This window comes from Prunus avium, chromosome 4, assembly GCF_965620075.1.
Source record: "Prunus avium chromosome 4, drPruAviu1.hap1.1, whole genome shotgun sequence".
NCBI classification, from domain to species: domain Eukaryota; kingdom Viridiplantae; phylum Streptophyta; class Magnoliopsida; order Rosales; family Rosaceae; genus Prunus; species Prunus avium.
The window spans coordinates 35,722,151-35,745,991 of record NC_142287.1 but is presented as its reverse complement, the minus strand read 5'-3'; the positions used below and the strand labels follow the sequence as shown (position 1 = coordinate 35,745,991).

At 39.1% G+C, this 23,841-nt stretch overlaps 4 protein-coding genes, 1 long non-coding RNA gene and 1 pseudogene across 6 annotated transcripts in view; 4 read left to right on the top strand and 2 right to left on the bottom strand.

Annotated features, from left to right (window-relative positions):
• Positions 1 to 518: 518 nt before the first annotated feature.
• LOC110770888 (disease resistance protein (TIR class)) lies at positions 519 to 4,962 on the top strand. Of its 2 annotated transcripts, XM_021975113.2 has the most exons (8): positions 519 to 815; positions 923 to 1,099; positions 1,233 to 1,330; positions 1,775 to 1,824; positions 1,922 to 1,974; positions 2,079 to 2,231; positions 2,514 to 4,266; positions 4,396 to 4,962. In XM_021975113.2, exons 1-8 carry the CDS (start codon positions 757 to 759, stop codon positions 4,570 to 4,572), a joined length of 2,520 nt encoding a protein of 839 aa, XP_021830805.2. In that variant the 5' UTR covers positions 519 to 756; the 3' UTR covers positions 4,573 to 4,962. The 2 variants fall into 2 exon arrangements, with proteins under 2 accessions (XP_021830805.2, XP_088108233.1); XM_088252107.1 differs by lacking the exons at positions 519 to 815; positions 923 to 1,099; positions 1,233 to 1,330; positions 1,922 to 1,974.
• A 1,774-nt stretch (positions 4,963 to 6,736) lies between these two features.
• LOC110770904 (Hydroxyproline-rich glycoprotein family protein) lies at positions 6,737 to 11,424 on the top strand. The gene is made up of 9 exons (XM_021975134.2): positions 6,737 to 7,220; positions 7,619 to 7,813; positions 7,948 to 8,043; positions 8,152 to 8,278; positions 8,403 to 9,969; positions 10,073 to 10,238; positions 10,321 to 10,485; positions 10,564 to 10,716; positions 10,811 to 11,424. The coding sequence occupies exons 1-9, from the start codon at positions 7,164 to 7,166 to the stop codon at positions 11,015 to 11,017; spliced, it is 2,733 nt and encodes a 910-aa protein (XP_021830826.2). The 5' UTR covers positions 6,737 to 7,163; the 3' UTR covers positions 11,018 to 11,424.
• Positions 11,425 to 13,366: 1,942 nt separating this feature from the next.
• LOC110770878 (polyphenol oxidase, chloroplastic) lies at positions 13,367 to 15,372 on the bottom strand. The gene has a single exon (XM_021975103.2). The coding sequence runs from the start codon at positions 15,322 to 15,324 to the stop codon at positions 13,555 to 13,557; it is 1,770 nt and encodes a 589-aa protein (XP_021830795.2). The 5' UTR covers positions 15,325 to 15,372; the 3' UTR covers positions 13,367 to 13,554.
• Positions 15,373 to 16,834: 1,462 nt separating this feature from the next.
• LOC148295315 (uncharacterized) lies at positions 16,835 to 21,832 on the top strand. The gene is made up of 2 exons (XR_015835171.1): positions 16,835 to 17,580; positions 21,599 to 21,832. It is a non-coding gene; the product is annotated as an uncharacterized LOC148295315 (long non-coding RNA).
• On the bottom strand, positions 18,040 to 20,120 carry LOC110770879 (polyphenol oxidase latent form, chloroplastic pseudogene; annotated as a pseudogene).
• A 1,816-nt stretch (positions 21,833 to 23,648) lies between the features above and the next one.
• LOC148295314 (uncharacterized) overlaps positions 23,649 to 23,841 on the top strand; it is a 687-nt gene continuing 494 nt past the window's right edge. The window contains exon 1 of the mRNA XM_088252462.1: positions 23,649 to 23,841. This exon is cut by the window's right edge and continues 494 nt beyond it. Coding sequence (XP_088108588.1) covers positions 23,649 to 23,841 — 193 coding nt within the window.

Here is a 23,841-nt window from a genome sequence, read left to right as displayed (position 1 = left end):
TCCCATAAACTTTCCTTCATTAAATAAAATAAAAATAGTGGACTTACAAGGATGTTATTCGGGCTAAAATCACCATATTATAAATCATGCATGGATGCATATGTTCAATAATTCTATAGTGAGGACCTTATGCCCAACCAGACCCATTACAAGGATGTTCTCTATCTTAACATTAAAAGTTAACCTCCAAAAAAAAAAAATATTCGGACAAATTTTTATCACTTGGGGATTTATCAATCTGCCAAGCAATGTTTTATTTTTGGTGCAAACCTGCCAAATAATTCTCAAGTGTTTATATTAGGGCATCTTATGTTTTTGTATGCAAAGATTACTCTTAACCTTAATTCTTACTTGAAAGAACCCTAACAAATCTTATATAAATTTTTAGAAAGGTACAATTTCACCGACTTTAGACAAAACTGAGGACAGGTTGTCGTTGGATCTAAATGGATGTTATTTTGACGTCAAAGCTGTAGCTTGTACCACATGACAAAAAATCTCAAATTAGTTCATGATTCTAAAATAATGCCGCCCGCCTTTATGATTCGCATGTGCAAAAGCTTCATCATTTCTCGCTGTCTCTACCCTGTTGCTCTCTCTCTCTCTCTCTCTCTCTCTTCCATTTCAACTTGAACAACTGTGGAATGTGACCTGCAAGTCCAATCAAGAAGATGACATTCTAGTGTTTGCATTTGCGTACTTGCATTATATGCACTTGTAGTCTCTGTTTCCTTTGTTTTCTCCTTTTCCGTGGCCATGGACTCTGGAGCTCGCCTCGACTATGCTTTGTTTCAGCTCACTCCAACTCGAACCAGGTACTATGGATTTTGTTTTTCTGTCTCTTTCTCTGCCCACTGTGTCCAATTTCACTCTGCTTGCTTATTCTCTGTCTTTCTATTTGTGTATAAATAAATGAGTGAAGATGTGACTTAGTGATCTTCCATGGAGGCAAATCAGAGAAACTAGCATCTGGGTTGTTCCAGCCCTTTGTTTCTCACCTCAAATCTGTAAAAGATGAGATTTCTAGAGGTGGCTATTCAATTACTCTTCGCCCACCCACACCTCATGCACCCTGGTTCACCAAATCCACCTTTCAAAGGTAATTCTCATACTTCTTTTGGCCTTTTCTATTGTTAATTTGTGAAATTGCCCACTAGTGTAATTGATAGTTTGCTAATTTAGATAGACAATTTCTTTTGTGGTTAAAGCTTTTTTCTTTTTTTATGGGGCAGATTTGTGCGCTTTGTCAGCACACCAGCAGTTCTGGAGAGGTTTGTCAGTATTGAAAGGGAGATGTTGCAGATTCAGAGTTCAGTTCAACTGGAGGAAGGTATCTCAGTTTTCCTTATGGCTTATACGTGAAAGATCGTTCTTTTTGGTGGTGTATTGGGTTCTGTTCTATTTGTTGAAAGTATTGGTTTTGTTAGGTCTGCTCTGTTTGGTTGCTGAGAAAATGTTGGGTAAAAATTAGGAAAATCCTTCTCTAGGAATAAAGCCATGACTTGTTTTCTCTATTTGCTTATTAGGTTGAGATAGGGGAGAAATCATTTTGCTTGTATCAGCCTACCCAACAAAACCATTATTGTAATAAAATGCAGTAATGTGTCCATTTAATGAAATGGATCCGAATGAAATGATTATGCAGAAATACAATTTAAGACATGCTTTATTTGTCAGAGTAAATTCTTACATTATGGGTAAAATGTCAATTAATTTAGATCAAAGTAGGACTTGAATTTTATACTTTGATCCCAAACTAACTTTTGTTGATCAGGAGTTGTCTCTGCCGATCGGAGTACAAGGAAGCCAACTGATTCTTTAAAGGTATTTTACATATAGATTCACAAGTTTTAACATAACCAGTCAGGTATTTTGAAGAATTATACCTCATTACCTTAGGTCCTTAATTGTTTGTTTCTAGAAAAGAGGCGAACTTGAAGAAACAGAGGATGTAGCAGAAAATGAAAACTCCAAGTAATGATTTCTTTTGGATGGCGACAATTGGTGAAATACAGTCTCACTTGCAATGTCATTCAGTATCTTTATCATTGATTCATTCAGGATTTTTTGTAATATAGGGTTCGCCTTCAACGTATTTTGGAAACAAGGATAGCATTGCTTCGGAAGCAGCAAGCAATGGCTTATGCTCGAGGCCTAGTTGCTGGATTTGAAATCCACAATATAGACGATCTCATTTCTTTTTCAGATGCATTTGGAGCTTCGCGCTTAAGGTATGAACTGGTAACCAGTAAGGTTGAACATTTTACTTTATATTATATTTTGTATTATGGATTGTTTCTGTTTCATTCATCTGTTTTAACACTTCAAAACATGCCACCAGATAGACCTCAAATGCTTTTGGTTCAACAAACAAATATCTGTTATTTATTCTAGTCGCTTTTGCATGATCTACTTTCCACTTCATATGGAGAAATTAAATTTAGGTCATCTTGCTTTTCCTTAATGTTGAGCCTGCTGGAGTCTCCTAAGATCAAGTATTGTTTACATGGTAGGGAAGCATGCATTAACTTCAGGGAAGCATACAAGAAAAAGCACACAGATGGTTTATTTATGGAAGAACTAGCAGCAATGGTGGCCTCTTCACCAGATTTGCAATTCACAGGAGCATCTGGAATTACACTTACGAATGAAACAGATGTCACTAATCAAAATGTTATGTTAAATCTTCCCAATGCCGGTGTCCCTACTGGTGAAAAAGTTCAAGCACCAATGCCATTTCCAAACCAGATTCCTCAATACTTTTACAGTTCGCTGGGCCATACAAACCAATTGCCTCCATACCATGGATATCCCTTTCCTACTATGCAGTCTTTCCCTCCTCATTATCCAAGGAACCTGCACTGGCCTCCCAACATGGAGGAAGCAAGCTTTCGTATGGAACACAACTATCATAGGGTTCAGAAGTCATCTTCAAGAAGGAGGAAGAACTCCTCCAATAAAAAAAGATCTGAACATTCAGGGGAAGGCAAACAAATTGAGCCCAGCGACTCCACCTCTGCGAGTGATTCTGACTCAGACACACTGCAAGAGAGAAAGCATTCTGATATGGAGAATTCATCCAAAAATAAGTTTAGGAAGAAATCCTCTAGAAAAGTGGTTATTCAAAATATTAACTACATCACACCCAAGAGGAGAGATGGGAATAAAGGTGGAGTTTCTGATGAATCTTTTTCAGATGAGGAGTTTGATGATGAAAATTCCCTCAAACAAAAGTCTGATAAAGCAGAAGTATTGGAGATATCCCATGAGTCAAATGTCGACAAGAGTCACTGTATTTTGAATGGATCAAGTAGTGAGGATTTGTCAGTTAATACTGATGAACATTTTCTAGCGAGGTCTGAAGGTGGAAATTCATTAGCAGGCAGGCCTATTTTGGGGCTTGATTTAGGGAGAATTCCGAAGAAACTAACAGCTGGAGCTGCAGTTGATCCTTTGGTCGTGATGGAGTGGAATGAAAGAAATGATTATACAGTGAAGTTGGAAGATTTTCAAAATGAAGAAAGTTTTGGTTCAGTTATGGAGAGAAAGGATTGTGAAGATCGGGATATATTATTTTTGCAGAGATCAGAAAAGTCAGGAGCTGACATCAGGTGTGCATTTTCTGCTTCTGCTGCTGAATCTACTATAACCAAGAGTTCGAGGAGCGAAGATTGGTTTGTTGTCAAGCACTCAGAAAATACAGAAAACTCGAGAGTACCAATCATACAAACAATTTCCGATGGTGATTGTATTTTCGCATTAGAGAGAAAAGACATGTGTGTAGATGATTCTTTCTTTATACAGACTAGATCAGCATCTAATGATATGTATGAATCTCCATGGAAAACTGAAATAAACATGGATAACAATCTGAGTTTAGCTGCCAAGAAGGAAAATGGCACTACAGATAATGCACAAGATAAGCATGGAGCACCTAAGATCTCTGAGCCAGATGACCTTTCAATGATTCTGGAAAGGGATTCAAACTTGGAGTCTACTGCAATTTCTTGGAGTATGGACTATGGAGCAGAAATTTCATTTCCAGAGGCCAATAGAAGATCTTTTGGCGTTGAGACAACTGATGTTGTGGATAAGAAGCTTGCTTCAAATGGTATGAAGAACAATAAATCTTCTGGAACAAAAGATGGTGGAAAAGAAGCAAGGTCTAACATTGTACGGAAACCACTTAACAACAGAATTGATTTCAAAAGCAATAAAGCATCTCCCGCACGTAGGCCTATGATACAAAAGAGCAAATTGGAGAAGGTAAATGATGATCATGCAGTTGCTTATCATGAAGTTGTTGTTTGGTACCTTTCATTGTCCAACTTCTTTATACTTTTTTATTAATTTATTTTTCTTCGTTGGAACCTGATGAAATATGCTTGTACACAGGAAGAAGAAATTCGGAAAAAGATGGAGGAACTGCGGATAGAACGCCAAAAAAGAATTGCTGAGAAAACTGCCGCGGTAGCACCCAAAAGAGTTCCATTAGAGAGTAAAACAGCAAAGGGCTCCATTAAGAGTGACAAGAGCAAACTTCTATCTACCAAGAGAACTCTACATCTGTAAATGGATATACAAAGCAACCGCAGCCACAAGTACAGTCGATACGCATATGAGGGCTGATTTGGCCTACAACCAGTTTGAGCCTATGAATTCTTGATTGAAACTCCCAATATAGATTTGTTCATAGTTATAATATCCCTGTAGTATACCTTTGGCATGATGCTTCTACTATTTGTTTCTCAATTTACTGCCGGGATGCTGAATTGGCAATTTGTCATATATATATGAGTTGAAGTGTAAAGATGCCATTTGTTGCCAGGAAAATAAGTAGAGGTGTGTCAATTGGCATACCTGGATGCACAACGTTAATATATTTTTACATTCATAAGCTGGGATAAGAATTTGTATCCTCTTGGTTTCTAATTGAATATATGCACGTTTGGGGTTCAGATTCGTAATCTCTTTCATGATGTTGACCCCCCAAAAAAAACTTGTTTAATGCTATCTGGTTGTTAGGAGTTGACGTACAAACACGTATTGTTTGATTAATACATAATATGCAGGTATTAGTTGTGGCCTGGCCTCTCTAATCTTCAATGCAAGTAACCTCTGCCGGTGCTGGCCGGGCATGGACTTTCCCCAAAATGCATTGAAGTCTTCATGGCGAAAAATGAATATGTGCCATTTTAATGCAGGTTTCACCAGAAGTGAATTGTGCAAGCTAAAATGTAACAGGTTAAGGCCTCTCTTATGGTAGATGATCTTCCTTTGTGACCAAGCCAAAATGACCCAGTAAATTTGGTGAAGGAAAGGGATAGCAAAGATTCAACTGTCTTTTTACCCAAAAAAAAAAAAAAGATTCAACAGTCTAAACGTCAAATGGGGCAGTCAAATCAAAATACAAAACAAATCAGATATGAACATTGACTAAAACCAAAAGGCATGGTTCTCGGGTAAGTTTTTGGTATAATGGCTTGTCATGGATAATTTTTATATACGATCAATGTTGTGTTGGACTTCACATAAAACTCGAACTTTCCAATTTTTAGGGTGATTAGGTACAACGCTTTCGATATCCTAAATAAATCTTACACAAGTACAGAAAGATTCTTATAGTACATAAATATTCTTACATATGTCCAACATTTTCCATACTCAAACATACCGAGTTGGACGAGAAAAACTTAAATACTTTGGAGTGATCGGACAATAGTGTCTAATTAATTGGAGTAAATAACAAATTTTATAATTATTTGTAAATCTCTCAAAAAAGTTTTATTTTTTAAGAAAAAATAAAGAATATTATTTTTGAACCACAAAACCTCCACTCACACCCCAGCTACTATTACTAAGTTACTAACCTCGCCTCTCCCTCCATTTGCATCCTGAAAAACATGTGGTGGTACATTATGTATAAAACTATGGTCCAACTGAGCCTAAATTAAGTGAAAAATCAGTGCTTAGAGCATCTCCAAGAGAGATGTCAAATACCAAACATCAAATTTAAATTTGATGGCTGATGTGGTAATTTGACATCTTACACGGCTTTACACTCCACCTAATTTGTCAAATTAAATTATTATTTTATTACATTTTAGTGTTAATTTATTTTTAATTAAAAATAAAATAAAATAAAATATTCATTTGACATCTTACTTTTGGGATGTCAAAAATAACATCTCAACCTTCAGCCTTCATTCCACGTCAGCTTTGATACATCGGTTGGAGTGATGTGAGATGTTATTTCTAGCCATTAAATGTCTATGTGGCACTTTTGATACATCGGTTGAAGATGTTCTTACTTAGATGTGGTTTAACTTATAATACGGATCTTTTTACAATACATATTTCTTTAATAGGGTACCAAGTTTGTTCCAATGGATAATTATTGAATTTAATGATGTGGAAAAAAAAGGATTTTTTTTTTTAAATAAAAAAATTCTGGTAGAACGTTATGCAACCACCACCTCATCTTACACAGGTGAAAAGCTGTATCATTCTGTTTTAGCTGTCAGCCATCAAAAATCTAGCATCAATTCCTGCTATTACGGAATGCATGAATTAGCTTAACTAACTAAACAGGTAATTAATTAAATTAATTAATTAAAAAACACAGACAAAAAATGAAGAAATTACGTAATTAACAAGCTAGCTCTAAGACCATTTCAAGAAAATAAAAAGAGAAACTTAGGTCTAAGACAGCTACAGCCTATTCTGTCAACGCGGGATGATCCCTCTTAATAAAGCCACTTTGGCATTCAATCTCTCCTTGGCTTCTCTCTTCTCAGAGAAAGTTCCGAGGCAGAACACAACACAAATGGTTGTCCCATTCACATGTACATACTAATCACCCCAAGTGCTCTGCACGTAATCTTTTGATGCATCACCTCTTTCTTTGTTTTTCAAATCCAAAACAAAAAAAGTAAAACAAAAAAAATCTTCTCTTGTTGAAGTTTGAAATTTGAAAAGTTCTGCATTTTTATATTTTGGAGTTGAATTTTCAAACCCAAGTAAGGCTTAAGGGTGTGCTGACCAGTAATGGTAAGCACCCAATTGCATGATCATTCAACATCATCATCATCCATTCATCATCATCGTCATCATCCTTGTCCAGTTCAACTCTTTTATCACCAGTCTTTGCGTTGGTTCAAGCCATGACTATCGGAAACTGCTTCGGTCCATTGTTTCGTCGTAAGCCTTCTGGAATGAAGGTACATTGACCTTGTCTGTTTATATAAAACCTCATGCTTAAATCTCCAAATAAAACAAGACTGTTTAAATCTAGACATGCTAATAATCTTTAAGGCAACAGGGCAGGCAACCTTTGTTTTCTGTCAAGATTATGTTTGTTGCATTGCATGCAGCATTCAGCTTTGCCATGAACACCATAACTGGGATTATTTGTGAACCTTTATGACCAAGGCCAGTTTCAACAATACCTACCTCTTCAGTTCTTTTTTTTTTTTTTTCTTCCAGTTTTCTCATAACTTCATGCCATCCGTATCAATTAGTATTGAAATATAGGAAATGAATCCATGGTAAGGTGTCAATTAGCAATGAGGTCTAGGCTATAAAATCGTTTACTTGAAATGAGTTGCTCTGGCTGCAGGGGAGGAAAGACTCTAGCCGGCCCAAGAGTCTGCCCTTGAAACAGAAGAACGCTTCTAGGAGAGGCATGCCAAAAAATAAGTCTTTCGGAGATTCAGGCAATCAGGTTATGATGATTGAGCTCCGGAAGAAGATCATCATCTTCATGGACATCATCGACCTACCAGTTTATGATGCATCTGCCGCCACAGATGAGGTATGTGTATGACTCATTGGCTGGCTGCCTTCATTTTTCTTTTCTTTTTTTAATTATGTTGAAATCTTGTGTTTAATTTTCTGTATTATACAATCTGTTTAAGATTTAATCTCCCTGCTATTTCCTGCTTGCAGCTGGTGATGAGGTTGATGAGAGATCTCCAAAAGCTTTACCCTGAAATTGTGCTGCGTAATCAATTTTCAGAACTGAAGGGAGCATCAACAGAACAGGTAAAATCCATAGTTACATTACACCAAGAATATTTGGCTTAAATGCAGCTGTAATTACTCTACATTATTAAGCTTATGAACAAATTTAACATCTCCATATCCATACAGGTCCTTGCCTCCTTCTGCAAGGCATTGAAATCTATTGGAGAGTCTTGGATGACAAATCATGACAGGTTGGACAAACTGAGTTACGATTTGCCATCATTCAAGGAGGATGTCAATTCAGATCAACTCGGTATGTTACAAATTTTCTTTAGGACTCATTGAGGCCTATATTTGGTATCGGAAACAAAAATCAAACTGTCCCTTCCTGCCATAATTTTTAACCTAAAGTTGATGATCACTCTATATGATTGTAGTTGAGACGGTGTTGGCAACACTCGATTGCTTGATCAAGATGACAAGGGACGAGTTCGATATGATGGATGAGGATGACCAGAAAGGAGAAGGCTACAGCCCTCGGAATAGCTCATTTGGAAAATTCTTGAGCGATTCAGAGAGCTGCACCTCAGTCTCCAGCTGCCCTTCTCCAGTCACTCCATCCTCTGTCCTTCCAGAGCTGATTGATGGTTCTCCCCAGGCCCGAAAGAAGGCCAACGTTGGTTCCAAATCACCTCTTCTTTGGTCTCTCAGAGTGCAAGCAGTGGGGAAACTGAACCCAATTGATGTTAAGCACTTGTCACTTCACTTGTCAAAACAAGGAGCCCATGGCACCAGCAATGGTTTGGACAAGAGTGGCCAATTGGTTGAGGAACCATCAATTGAGGCAGATTTAGAGAGCAATCCTGACAAGGCAATTGCAGCAACTGATGATGAGGAAGTGAGACATAGCAGCTCTCGAGAGGACACAAAAGAAGTCCCAAATCCAAGTTTGAATGAGAATGCTAATGGAAAGGAAATAGACAACACAAGTGATGATGTTGAAACTCCAACCACAGCCCCTGAAACTTTGGAAGCAGACACCACACAAGTGTCTTTGCCTCCACCCTCACCATCCACATTGTCGCTAAATCCACCAGTATCTTCACCCTCAATACTTCAACAACCAACAACATCAACACCTCCACCTCTACCCTCACCATCCACATTGTCACTAAATCCACCACCATCTTCACCCTCAATACTGCAACAACCAACAACATCAACACCTCCACCTCCACCTCCGCCAACGCGACTACAATTTTCACTGCCTAATACAGTAACAGAAACAAAAATACCAGTGCCACCAACACCACCATCACCGCCCATATTGCAGCGAAATGTTGCAACACTGCTGCCGCCACCACCACCACCACCATCACTAGCCACCCTGCAGCCAACAGTTGCAGCACCCCCTCCACCACCACTACCAACATTAACACCACAAAACGCAGCAGCAGCTGTACTGCCACCACCCCCACCACCTCCACCAATGGCACCACGATCAATGCAAGTAGCTCCACCAACCCCACCACCTACACCAATGCCACCAGGATCAACAAGAATGGGTCCACCACCACCACCCCCTCCACCAGGATCATCAACTGGAGGTCCTCCACCACCACCTCCTCCACCAGGATCATCAAGTGGAGGTCCTCCACCACCACCTCCTCCACCAGGATCATCAAATGGAGCTCCTCCACCACCGCCTCCACCAGGATCATCAAGTGGAGGTCCTCCGCCCCCACCACCTATGCTAAGAGGACAGCCAAATGGAGCTGCTCCACCCCCACCTCCTGCATTTGGTGCAGCAAGATCGTTGCGCCCCAAGAAAGACACTAAACTGAAGAGATCATCCCAAATGGGCAATCTGTACCGCCTTCTCAAGAGCAAGGTGGAAGGATCTAGCTTGGATGGCAAGTCAGCCAATGGGAGAAAGGGGGGAATTAGGAGCAGCTCTGGTGGAAAACAAGGAATGGCTGATGCTCTAGCAGAGATGACAAAGAGGTATGTATGTTAACTTCCATAAACCCTCTATTTCTAACAACCGTAGACAATAATAATCTAAGTCATTAAAGATTCTTCTGCCTTTCCTGTTTTTGTGCCTCAGATCAGCATACTTTCAACAAATTGAAGAAGATGCTCAGAAGTATGCAAAGCCTATCATGGAAATGAGAACTACCCTCAGTTCTTTCCAGACAAAGGACATGAGTGAGCTGATAGATTTTCACAAGAAAGTAGAATCCATTCTTGAGCACTTGACTGATGAGTCACAGGTAAACAATCAATAATTGTGTCCTAATTAATCTGTTAGTTTCCATTATTCTGATTGTGACATGTTAATTTTCCAAACTGCAGGTGCTATCAAGGTTTGAAGGGTTCCCAACAAGGAAGTTGGAAACAATAAGGATGGCAGCAGCTCTGCACTCCAAGTTAAATGCCATGCTAATTGAACTACAGAACTGGAAACTAGCGGCTCCATTGGGTCAGCTTCTTGACAAGAGTGAACGTTACTTCAATAAGGTCCATAAATGTTCATTTTATACTGTCCTAATTAATTTTCTCTGCATTTTCCCTAACTAACCAAAAAGAAACAAACAGATCAAAGGAGAAATCGACGCAATGGACCGAACTAAGGATGATGAAGCCAAGAAATTTCAGAGTCAGAATATTCATTTTGACTTCAATATCCTAATCAGGATCAAAGAAGCAATGGTAGATGTTTCCTCAAGCTGCATGGAGATGGCACTAAAGGTAGCTAGTCGGTTTAAAAATATAGACTCACAAAATAGCTAGTTTGGAAAAGGGGTTGTTGACATTGAAATGGGGCTTATGATTGTGGATGCAGGATAGGAGAGAAGCAAAAGCAGCAGAGAATACTGGAAGAAAAACAGATCAGAAGCAAACAAAGATATGTGTTAAAATGCTTTGGAGGGCTTTCCAGTTTGCTTTCAGGGTCTACACATTTGCTGGTGGACATGATGATCGTGCTGACATGCTCACAAAAGAACTGGCTAATGAAATTGAGTCTGATCCCCACCACCACCGAGCCTAATTCCCAATTGATCTCCCTGGACTTTGAAACCAATAAATTATCCTGGTATAGTCGTATACTATACGTACCTTATACTCCTTACGATTAAAAGCATTCTGTTTTGACGATACCAAAAAAACAAAAAAGCTTTTCTTTTTGTTGCCACCCTTGTAAATAATCAGGTCCAAAAACAAAAACAAAAAACTTGTAAATTAAGGCTTTGTATGTATGAGTTATGATTTTGATTTAGGACTTGATTAGGACCACTTCCAGGCAGATATGAGAAAATATCGTCTTTGTGATGTTCTTGTAAATTGTACTGTCTATCTCTTCTTCCTTGTTGAACCTTTATACATGCAATGTATATATAGTTTTAAGTTCCTAGTTCCATGAGTTGGAGATTTTGTAATTCCCTTCTTTTTTTTTGGTCTGAATGGAGATTTTGTAATTCACGTATCCTTTTATGCTTACAAGTTACAACTGTGATATATACATATATAGAAGAATTAATGTTTTTGCTCAGGCCAGTCATTTGGGCCTTGGGTTTGTCTTGGTTTTTTTATCAGGTCCTCCTTTTTGGGCTTGGTCACTTGTTTCCTTCCTAAAACAGCCTAAAAATTGTGGTAAATATTAAAATAATTTGGATTAAACTTAGGACGAAAAATAACAAAAAACTTACTATAATTATGAAAAAATGTAGTTACCCTAAAATATTACGTGACCATTAATACCATTATAGTTCTGTGTTTGAATCTCGATACAATACACATATCATTTTCTTCTTTGGACGCCCAACCCAATGTATCCTTTCATACATCGATTTTCTTAGCTCATTGAGTAAATAAATAATTTATGTTATTCTATTTGAGCCTTGCAGTACTAGTACTCTTGGAAAATCAACTCTAATTAATATATAGAAATGATCAGAAAAAATATGCATCAGAAATATTATATTTGGTACGAAGAGAGGATTTCTCGTTCAGGAAATACAAAGAGTATTAGGTATTGACTGGAATTACCTTATCTAATCAAATTATTTAAATATATAGGACCTACGTATGGTATCCAACTGCTAACTGCCACGGATATAAAATATATATATATATTTCTATTAGCAAGTAGTATTACTGGCCACTGGAGACCTTTAATGCATTTCCACATTTGAACAAGTAAACAATTGAATGGTCAGAACCAAATTAAATAAGGATTTATCGAAGAAATTGTTAAAAATAGTACATCCCTGTGTTTGGTGGGTAATTGAGACAGCTTGATTGCCTGTACATGCATGGTACACTTATTTTGTGAAAAGGTGCCAATTCGCTTTTATATAACTTAGTTAATGGGTCGTTTTTGTATATGACATTTAAGAACTCTAAATTAAAACTATATAGTTAGGACGTCAATTAAGAAATTGAAGTTGGTATGTGTTTTGGGAAATAGTAATTAGGAAACGGAACTTCAATGAGAAGAAATTTTGAAAAAGTATATATATTTTCAATCTTTTTCATGCTACTTATAATATTAGAGTTCCTTTGGAAATGATGATTATGGGGAGAAGTGATTTTCCGTAGAAATGATTATTGGCCTATTTAAAATCACTCCCAAACGAGCACTTAATTAAGTTACCCAACTCAAATAAATAAGGATGAAAAAAAAAAAGAGCCCCTACTTTGCGTAGTATGTATAGAGTTTCCATAGCTGTACTGCATTGTACTGCATGTTTAAATTGTCTAAATTGTACTTGAAAGGGGTAAGATTGATATTGCACAGACTAAATTTGTGTATAAATAAACAACACTCAAATGCAGTGGCTATTTCTTGCATGCTCAGACTATCTATCTCTTCTTCCTTTTAAAGACACTAACAGTCTATGTGGAAAGCCGACCACCTTTGCCAAAAAGGAAAGGGAGTAGTTGAAAGCTCGAGGGATATGTCCACTCCAAAGCATGTAAGTGCACCACAATCACATATAGAAATTATTAAAAGGCTGTTTTCTTTGCCTTCTAATTTTTATGCAATATTATTATTGGAAATAATGTTTGGGTACGAAATTATTAGCCTAATTGTATCTACCAAGCTAGCTAGCTAGTAGCCTAGCTAAGTGCAAGATTTGCAACAAATTTGTCTCAAATTCCCAACTGTTCATCACTTTAGTCAGTTTCCATCCTTTTACATTCACTTTGATCGTTATAAACTTCTAGAATCGAAAAAAATTCAAAAGTATAACGCATTTTCAGACTTTATTAGCTTTTACACATTTTGGTCAATCCATTTTAAGTCTTTGGTATTACGTGAACGTCTTGAACAAGTAAGGCCTCCTCCACTAACTCTAAGCATAGAAATTAGAGAAATCCAAATAAAACAAATCGATGAACACAAAAATATTTCGAATTCATAATTCATTGGAACAAAAGTGCCACATCATCATCATCATCGTGTTTATTTGTACACGCCCATTCGATTATTCAAAAACAAGACGAAGAAAGAAAAAAAAACCAAATTAAAGGACTAAAACATATTTGATGATGAATGGAAATTTGGTTTATGCTTCAATTAATCTAAGAAGCAAATTCAATCTTGACACCGCCAATCTTGACAGCCCCATACTTGGGTACCAAAGTCACCACCACGCTCTCATCATCCTCGGCTTCAATGTCCTCCAACAAGTCCGTCAACCCCAACCTCAAGATCGTGTTGATCTTCTTCTTGTGCTTATGCCTGTGCGGCACGCTCACAAAGCTTCCGGCAAACTCCGTCTTGTCGGGCCCACTCGGCAAGTCGTCCACGTCATTCACATACACGTCAAACTTCACCGCCACGTCCCTGTCAAACTCAATCCCTTCGATCACCAATATCTCCTCCTCCTCCTCCTTCTCCTTCTTGTTCCTCTTCTTCTGCTTCGGCCTCGGCACCACCGTGCTTATCTTGGTCTCCAGATTTATTGGGAACGCCCTCCCCGCCACGATCTTGGTGGAGCTCTCAGCCGCGTGCGCAACTCCCAGCTTCTTCGCTATTTTGCTTATTGCCAGCTTTGCCCTTCGCGGGGTTGGCTTAGACTGCAGCCATGGAATGTCAACCTCTTGGTATACATACCCTAGTCTCTTAGACTCCAGAGAGTCACGAACTTTAACTCGGACTAACTCGGCGTTCTCGTTGTAAAACAAGAACCCGGAGTCTAACCAGTCCGACTCAGAAATATCAGTTCTTTTGCCTCCCAGTGTTTTCCATATGCTCCACATCCGATCCACATTCGAGTGATGCGAGAAAAATATGGGGTCCCTGGCAGCGGAATAAAAGTTCCCCATGTCCTCAAAATTGGGCTGGGTGTTGTCACCGGTCCAGAGATGAACCGGCCCGTGTGGGGTCGATTCGATCGAACCGCCACCCGGATCCGGCTCGTCACCGGCCCTGTAGGGGTTGCCAAAGAATAGCTGAGGGTTCTTGGCGTTGGACACCATTTGCCTGTACATGATCTTGAGGTTGGCGTTGATTTGGGTTTCGTTCGACACTTTTTCGTCGGTGCCGTTGTAGTCGAGATCGATGAGGGTCGGCGGCTGGTGGCTGGCGGCACGGAACTTGTCGTAGAGAGGGGACTTTGGGTTGGCGAAAAGAGCGGGCAGCTGCATGCCAGCTGGCGAGTCCCAGTTCCAAAAGGGCAAAGCGAATGTGGGGTCGTTGATGAGCTTGCCCAAGATCTTTTCGTAGAAGTATAGGTAGTAGCGGTGGAAGGGGAAGAAGAGCCAGGAGTTGTGGATTTGGAGCTCCAGGTCCGGGAACCCGGCTTGGTCGTAGGCGCCGTCGCAATAAGCGCAATGCACGTTGGCTTGTTGCTTGAAGCTGCGTGGATCGTCATCGGGGAGGGCTTTCATGAGCTCGATGGCTTTGGAGTATTTCTCTATGTAGGCTTGGTCAACGGCGTGAGCCGCCGGCCTGACGCGAAGTTGTCCTGGGGCGGGGAGTTTAAAGTCTATGATTTTGGTGGCCGGAGGTGGGCAGCAGTCGGTGGGGGTGGCCCCGGTTGGCAAGTCGGCAGCTCCACATTTAGATACGTCTGGTGGGGCCACGGGCTTGGCAAAGGCGAACGAGTCTGTGCCCAGACCAGCCACGCCATATAGACCTCCGAGACCAAGAAGCACATTTCTCCTATCTAGTTTAGTCTGTGCTTGATCATTTTGGTTATCACTGTTTTTGGCTTTGCATGAAACCCTTGGTGAAAAGGAACGCTTGGGGTTTGAGAGTAGGGAAACTTGGGAGCTGTTTTGAGTGAAGGGAGAGAGAGGTTTTGTGGAGGTAGTGGGAATGGCTGGTGGAGGTGACAGAGAAGCCATGGTTAGCTCTCTGGCTTAGTTGGGTTGGATGGTATAAACCCCAAAGGAGGGTTGCTTTTTATAGAGGATTTTGGGTTTTACTTTTCTATCCAATAGGCAATAGCCATGCAGACAGCCCGATCTAGTTGACGGAAAAGAATTATAAAATATGATCGCCAATCACTAACACCGCGTGGCGTGGGGGATAGATTTGAAAAATTACACAGAATCTTCTCTCCTTGGTAATTAAGCTGCTAATCGTAGTCCGAGGGGTTAGCTTTAATTATGTAATGGTAAACAACAGCGAGATCTAGAATGTGAATTGAACTTGTTTTTTTCTTCTTTTGTTAGCAAAAATGAGTTTATATTGGTTTTTGTCAAACGTCGGTGAGATTTTAGCCATGTGACAGGGGCCAGGTTCAAAGAATTCCTCCTATGCATACTGTTTTAAAAATTTTGTTTTATATTTCTGTTATGGGTTTTTCCAATTTTAAATTTTGTGAGTGGGGAGGTTTAGTTGTACCAAATCCATTAGGCAACTGGCTAAATAAACTAATGACTGACATAAGAAAACTGTATCAGTGCAGTAGTGCCACAGATATTAATAATAATCCTTCGTCGATGAAAATGGTAGCTGAAAATGGTGGCCTTAATCTCATCCCTGTTGAACTCATACATATAAATATAAAAAATACTCATGTGTATGTGTCAGGTGAGAAAATAGACAAACACATAGAAATATGCAGTATTAGAGGAGAGATCATTATAAATAAAATAAAAAAAAGAATTGGTAAAAAGGAGATGATGATGATGACGAGGACGAGGACAAAGATAATGTGGCAAGAAGAGTAGTTAATTAGGGGACTGGTAAGAGGACATCAAATTGGAGAATAGTTTAATATTATATTACATAGATATGGGTGGCGTATGCACATAATTAAACCATTTTGAATTGGTACAGAAGATCTGAATTCGGATAACTTTCTTTAAATCACATGTGGGCGGCATCGAGCATGTTCTTGACTTGACGACTTTATGCTTTTGGGTTTCTCTCCCCCCACCTTCTCCTCTTGTTGGTTCCCCAATGTTGACGCTCCGGACATTTAAAAATAAAAAATAAAAACTCCCCACATAAAAAATTGATTTTAAAAAAAACCGAATTTAATTTTGGATCTGAAAGTAAATTAATTAATATTTGTTACCACGACTTCCTTTATTACAGCAAGTCTAAGAAAACCAATGGGACTCACTTTGCTTTGCAGATAAAACTTAAGAGGTTTAAAACAAAGACACACTGATTTGATTTGGTCAAAGTAGATTAAGTAACCTTTCGTACCAATCGTTGTCATAGAAACTTTGTTTTCAGATGGGAAGTGTTGACGAATCAACACATTGTTTTGGCCATTCAAACTTCAACTTTTCTTATTAATTGGCATTAGTCCAAAGATATTGATGAGCTATAATTCATTAGGTCAAAATGTTAGGCTATTGTACTTCAAATTTTCCTTCTTAATCACTTTTTAAATTTTACTTGTTAACTTATTAATGAAAACTAAATAGGATCCATTAATAAGGATTTTATATTAACCAATCCTTATTGACGAAGCTCCCGTCACTTCTCTTAACATACTATTTCTTAAGAGAATGGATGAGGAACAGTGAAATCACATCCGTAGTCTTTACATTGCAAAAATAATAGTATTTGTTGATGATTTTTTTAAAAAAGATTATGTGACTGACTTTGCGAAGATGATGTGTGTAAGTTTCCTTGCAAGGTTGGAATTTGGAACTGATAAGAACCTTGAAATTTAAAGAAAGAAGAAACAAAGACTCAGAGAAATCTATTTAACTATTATTAGTCTTTGCCCCAAAAACAATCCCAAAAGGCTTGATCATGCTAAAGTCAAAAAGGCTTAACGAAGAAGAAAGGAAAAAGTATTTGCTTTTTTAATTGAACCCTTTACCGGAAAATCTATATATAAAGGCTGCCGGGGTTGCTAATTGGGCCTCTTTAGAGAGACACCCACAGGTAGCCCATCTGACTTCTTTCTTGGCCGTGAAAATTCAATTATTTTTAGTGAGAACCCAAATTTACTATATTTATTTTAAAATGAAATGGGAAGTGTACTGCATGTACTAGCTCTTGAAAACTGTCGTACTACCACCATTAGCATATATAATACCCTTCCTTCCTCCATATATTATATCACAAGAAGCAGTCGCATGAATGATGAAGTTTACACTGCTCAGCTGAGGCTCAGCTCCCCCAAGCTAAGAGTAACTCTCTCTCTCTCTCTCTCGTCCTATCCTGATTGATTTAATAAATTTGTTTAACTTACTCATATGATTCATATTTTATTCTTTGTACAAAACATGCATTTGTAATCAATATATATATATATATATATGCATGTCAAGGTCAGTTCATCCATTATTTTGCACAGCTAAATACACAAATGAAATACACAACCCTTGTATGCCGACAGACTAGCAATTACTGCAAACAAACAAAAATTTGTGTAAACATCTACAGGGAATGAAAACACCAATCAGAAATGAATGATCTGACAAGTTTTGGACGTCTCTGCTTTCAGATCAGAACTAACTCTTCCTTCGCTGTCCCTTTCTCAACAATCAGAAATGTCTATTTGTGTAAACATCTACAGGGAATGAAAACAACACCACGTACGGTAGCATGTATTTGCTCTTCATTATACATAAAAAAAAACACACTCATGACCATATATATGTTTTATTCAGAAAAACAAACATCGACCCCCCCACACATAAGCAACAGTAGAGGGTTACGTTACGTGGGTCTCTCTCAGCAGTGGAGAAGTGACCTACTAAAACATACACTTAATGCACGAAAATACTTAATTAAATCATCATCATCATCACTTGATTTAATTTAATTTCATTTAGGTGGTATTAATAAGCGCGGTGCTGAAGCCACCAACTGTGACTTTCCCAACTTTAGGCACCAAAGTCACCACCACGCTACTGTCCGTTTCCGCATCCAATTCCTCCAGCAACTTTGTAATGCTCAGCCTCAGAGTTGTCGTTATATCCTTATTCCCTTTATGCGGCACATGGATGAAACTCCCCGCAAACTCCGACTTGTCCTTCCCGGCCAAAGACTCAGCATCATCATTCACATACACGTCGAACTTCACCGTCTCGTTCCCGGCATACTTAATCCCACTGATCACCAACACCTCATCCTGCGCCTTCTTCTGCGCACTCGTCCTCTTTGTAGTCGACGTCCTCGCCACCTCAACGCTGATTGTCTCCGTCAACGTCGCCGGGAAATTGGTTGTCAGATCTGCAGAGGAAACCTTCGCCTTTCTCTTGTTCGACGATTTACGGGCCGTCGGCTTATACGTCAGCCACGGAATCTCCACTTTGTCGTCGTAAACGTACCCCAGCTTGGTGGTGTCGAGGGAGTCTCGAACTTTCACGCGCACAAGATTCTTCTTCTCGTCGTAGAACAAGAACTCCGTGTCCAGCCAATCTTTTTTTTCTATGTCCGTACCGCCCAGTTTGGATTTATAAATGGACCACATGCGGTCCACGTTGGAGTGGTGCGCGTAAAACAGAGGATCCCGGCCTGCCGAGTAAAAGGCACCCATATCCTCTCCATTGGTCTGGGTCGGATCACCCGTCCACAAATGAATATTGTTATGCGGGATACTCTCGATGTTTCCGGCTCCAGGATTCGCATCGTCGCCTGCGCTGTACGGCTCCCCGTAGAAGAGCCGGTGAGATGTGGCTTTGGAGACCATCTGCTGGTACATGGTGGTTAGATTCTCCTTGATCCGCGTGGGGTCGTCAACGTCATCGTCGGTCCCACCATAATTGAGATCCAGGAGCTTCGGAGGCTGATGCGCTGCGTTTCGGTACTGGTCGTAGAGGGAGGAAGTGGTGTCGGTGAAAATCTCAGGAATGTACATGCCAGCTGGCGCGTCCCAATTCCAAAAGGGGAGGGCGAATGTGGGGTCGCCGATTACCTCCCCCATGATCTTCTCAAAGAAGTAGAGGTACCATCGGTGGAACGGGTAGAATAGCCAGCAAAAGTGGACTTGAATCTCCAGATCCGAATTCCCGACTTGCGGGTACCCGCCATCGCAATAAGAGCAGTGGACCATGGCTTGTTGGGCAAAGCTGCGCGGATCGTCATCGGGTAAGGCCCGCATGAGCGCGATGGCCTTTTTATATTTTGCCAAGTAGACAGGGTCTTTCGCTACATCTTGGGCTGCGAGCCTGGTTCGGAGTGGGCCCTTGTTGGGCAGCTTAAAATCAATAATGGTTGTGGTGGTGGGTGGGCAACAGTCGATAGTGGACCCGTCGGGCTTGTCAGCCGGGCCGCATTGGGTAAAGTCAGGGGCGGATATGGGTGCGGCAAAGGCAAACGGGTTGTTTTCAAGACCCGTCGCGCCGTATAGACCTCCGGCTCCTAGACCAATCAGCATGTTCCTCCTGTCGAGTCTAGATAGACCCTGTTCAAGGTGATCATCGCCACCGTTTGTTGCTTTGCATCGCAGTCTGCCCGTGAGGCATTGTTTGGGGTTTCGGGGCAGTGAAGGTGTATGGGGCTTGTTTGGAAGGAAGGAAGGGAGAGAAGTGGTGGTGGTGGAGCGAAGGCCAGTGATCGTTTCAGCTAGAGGAGGTAAGGGAGAGGAAGCCATGGCTGAAGCTTAATTGGTTTGAATGAAGTCTTCACTGCAATTATGATGCGCAAGTGTGCTGCATTTTATAGTGGATATTTTTCGGGTCCACATTTCGATATTTGCGGGGGTGCCCTTGCAAAAGACGTTCTTTTTTCATTTCTTTTCTTTTGCAAAAGACACGTTTCTAAAGTATATTCGGTGATTTTTTTTATTTTCACTTTTACTGTTTTGAACTGTTCGGTAACAAATGCATAATAAATAATAATACACCTACTCCCCATTACATCAAACAGTGCGTAAAAAACAAAAACGTACTAAAGATAGAGAAGATATGATGCTTTACACGTTTTACATGTAATGGTTACTATTTACAAATATCATGCATGTACGATCAGCATTCCGCTTAATCATACAGGTACATATACGTACGTATTCGTATTGCATTGCAAATATAAAGTTTTATATTTTGAGAAGAGAATAAATATTGCTAAAAATAGTCATGATAGATGGTGGTAGTAGAAGTGGTGAAATTATATCTTGAGAATAAAAATAATATCTATCAAAATCTCTGGGGGGAAGCAAAGATTTGTCATAGCCTAAAATTAGTCTATTATCAAACGAAATCCACCACTTTTTGTATTTCCTTTAAAATCAATGAGTTTTTGAATACAGCCAAACTTTTATGAAGTCTTTTAAAATCGTGATTGAATACATCCAAATTTGAATGGAGTTTAAAAAGTTTGAATTGAATACACCCAGAATTGAATAGACTTCTATAAAATCGTAATTGAATACACCTAAACTTTTAAACTTCTTTAAAATCTTTTAAAATCTAAAATAATTTAATTAAAATAATATAAGAGCGGATCCCACCTTGGCTTAGAGATCGTATTATCCATAATTCAGAGTGTGGTATGTGTGGTTTCTATCGGATTATCCATAATTCAGTGTGTGGTATTTGTGGTAATTTAAAATCGGATTATTAATTAAGCAGACCCTACTTCCTAAGAATGTGGTAGCAGTGTTGTGGTCCTTTTGCTAGTACTCTTGTTGTTTTTCTTTGCCTTGAGATGTTTGTTGAACATTAATTGATTCTCATCGTATCGTATATTATCAACCATTTCTAGTTAATAGTACGTACACTAGCTAGTTTGATTGTGTAAAAAACTCAAGGTGTACGTAATTGGCTTTTCAGTACACTAGAAAATTATTCCTGGATAATTCTAGCATTATTGATAAAAAGTTTTCACTCATCTCATGACTAAAATTTGATCGTGCGGACAAGTGCGACTCACGCTGGCATTTTCAACAAATAGTTTTTTTCACTTTCCTTTTGGATTCATTCATTGCTGACTTTAAATTCACTCATTCATTGCTGATCTACAGCACATGGCCACCTCTACAACCTTTGACATGGTAGCTGAAAATGGTGGCCTTAATCTCATCACTGTTTTAACTCATACATGATACATATAAATATAAAAATACTGCTTAAATACGATCGCTCGATTATTCTTAAAATTCTTTTACTCATGACGAAAAGTGTGCTTTGAAAGAGAGAGATTTAAGTGGTATTTGTGTAAATTTACTCATGTATATGTTTCTCTCCTTATGTAATGCGTCAGGTGGGAAAATAGACAAAGATATAAAGATGTGCACTATTAGAGATCATTAAGAGCATGTCCACCCCAAAAGGTTAAGGCAGGGCAAGAGCTGGCACTATTCACATGAATAGTGCCAATATTGCCATTTTTGGTTCCACCCCAAAAGGCTAAGGCAAGGGCAAATATTATTCATTGTACTTTATTTTCTATTTTTTTATACTTTAAACTATTAATTTTGATAAGCTTTTCAAATAATATTTTCGGTTGCCACGTGTCACTATTTATTATAAAATTTGCAAAGATGATGTGACCGACTTTGCAAAGATGATGCGTGTAAGTTTCCTTAAAATCGAAGTGCTTCCTGAAAAAGCACTTGGGAGTGCTTCCTGAAAAAGCACTTGGGAGTGCTTCTTGAAGAAGCACATTGCAAGTGCTTCTCCAGAAAGCACTTCTATGGCCCATAAGCACTTCTAAACTTTTCCGCCAAACGTCATTAGAAGCACTTTCGATTGTCAGAAAACACTTTTAACCCTTCCAAAAGCACTCCTAAACGAGTCCTTAGTCTTTGTCCCAAAAACAATCCCAAAACGCTTTGATCATGCTAAAGTCAAAAAGGCTTAACGAAGAAGAAAGGAAAAAGTAATTGCTTTTTTAATTGAACCCCTTTACTGGAAAAACTATATATAAAGGCTGTCGGGGTTGCTAATTAGGCCTCTTTAAAGAGACACCCATAGTTAGCCCATCTGACTTCTTTCTTGGCCGTGACAACATGTTCATGAAAACCTATTCAATTCAATTATTTTTAGTGAGAACCCAAATTTACTGTTCAATATTTATTGTAAAACGAAATGGGAAGTGTACTGCATGTACTAGCTCTTGAAAACTGTCGTACTACCACCATTAGCATATATAATACCCTTCCTCCTGTTAAGATTTAAATGTTTTATTTTATAATATTTATTGAAAGTTCTAGTCATTGGTAGTTTGACTGAGTCTTTAGGTGTTTAGTTATTTGATTTCGTGGCTGAGAAAGTGCATAGTGTCATCCTATTATATAGGAGTTGTGGAGAAATTATAGAATAGTACGGTATCACCACGTCAGTTGGTGATACTTCCATTCAAAATCTGCCACATGTCTATTTTATTTTTAAAAGTTAAAAACTAATTACAGCTGGATATGAAATTATACTTTTACCCTTTCAAATAAAATTTTTTAAAAAAATAAAAAAAGAACGAGTTACCCAAACTATCTCCCTTTGCTGCCGCACCCTTCTCTTTCACTTTCTCTCTCTCTCTCTTCTTCCCTCCATCTATCCATCCTCTCTCGATAACATATGAGAAAGCTTTAGACTTTTCAATTGAATATGACCTGGCCAAAAGCTGACTTGGGATCAATTGGAATATGCAGATCTCATTCTTCTAGATGAGAGAGAGAAACTGAGAGAGCGGGGGCGATGGCCAGGGGAGGCAAAGCTGAGTGCAGTGGTTGGTGTACAATATTCTAGTTTTTTAATTTTTTTTATTCTTTTTATTTTGAGGGAGATGAATAAATGGGCAAAATTTCGATGTGGAAATAAACAACAAATGTAAGATAAAGTAGTTGCTGGTACAGTAGAGAGAGATGGAGGATTAGAAACTCAGAGAGAGGGGACGGCGAGCAGGACTGGTAATTTCAGTCGGGTGGGAGTGGTGCAATCTTCTTCTTTGTGGTTTTTCTTTTATTAATTTTATTGTGAAGGGTAAAATTGGATGTGAAAGTCCAGTTGTATAAAATATTGTAGTTTTCTTTAAAAAGAGACAGGTGGCAGATTTTGAGTGGGAGTATCACTATCTGACGTGGTGATACTGTACCATTCTATAATTTCTCGGAGTTGTGGTTTAGTGCTAGGATGAAGTGTTCTGATGTAAAGCCTATTTATAGGCTCTTTTCTTTATCAATTATATATAGAGCTTTATCATTCCAATACGTCTCTTTTGTTTTTCCTTATCGTTGTATCAGTGGTATCAGAGCCCCCCACTGGGGCCTGGTTTGAAAAAGCAACAAGCTTTCATCTTGTAGCAACAAGACTCCATGGCGTCTGAAAACAACTTTGTGCAACCTGCGATTCCACGTTTTGATGGTCACTATGACCATTGGAGTATGCTAATGGAGAACTTTCTACGGTCAAAAGAGTATTGGCCGATCGTTGAATCTGGAATTCAAGCACCAGCAACAGATACAGTCTTGACAGATGTCCAGAAAACAGAGTTGGAAGGGAGAAAGC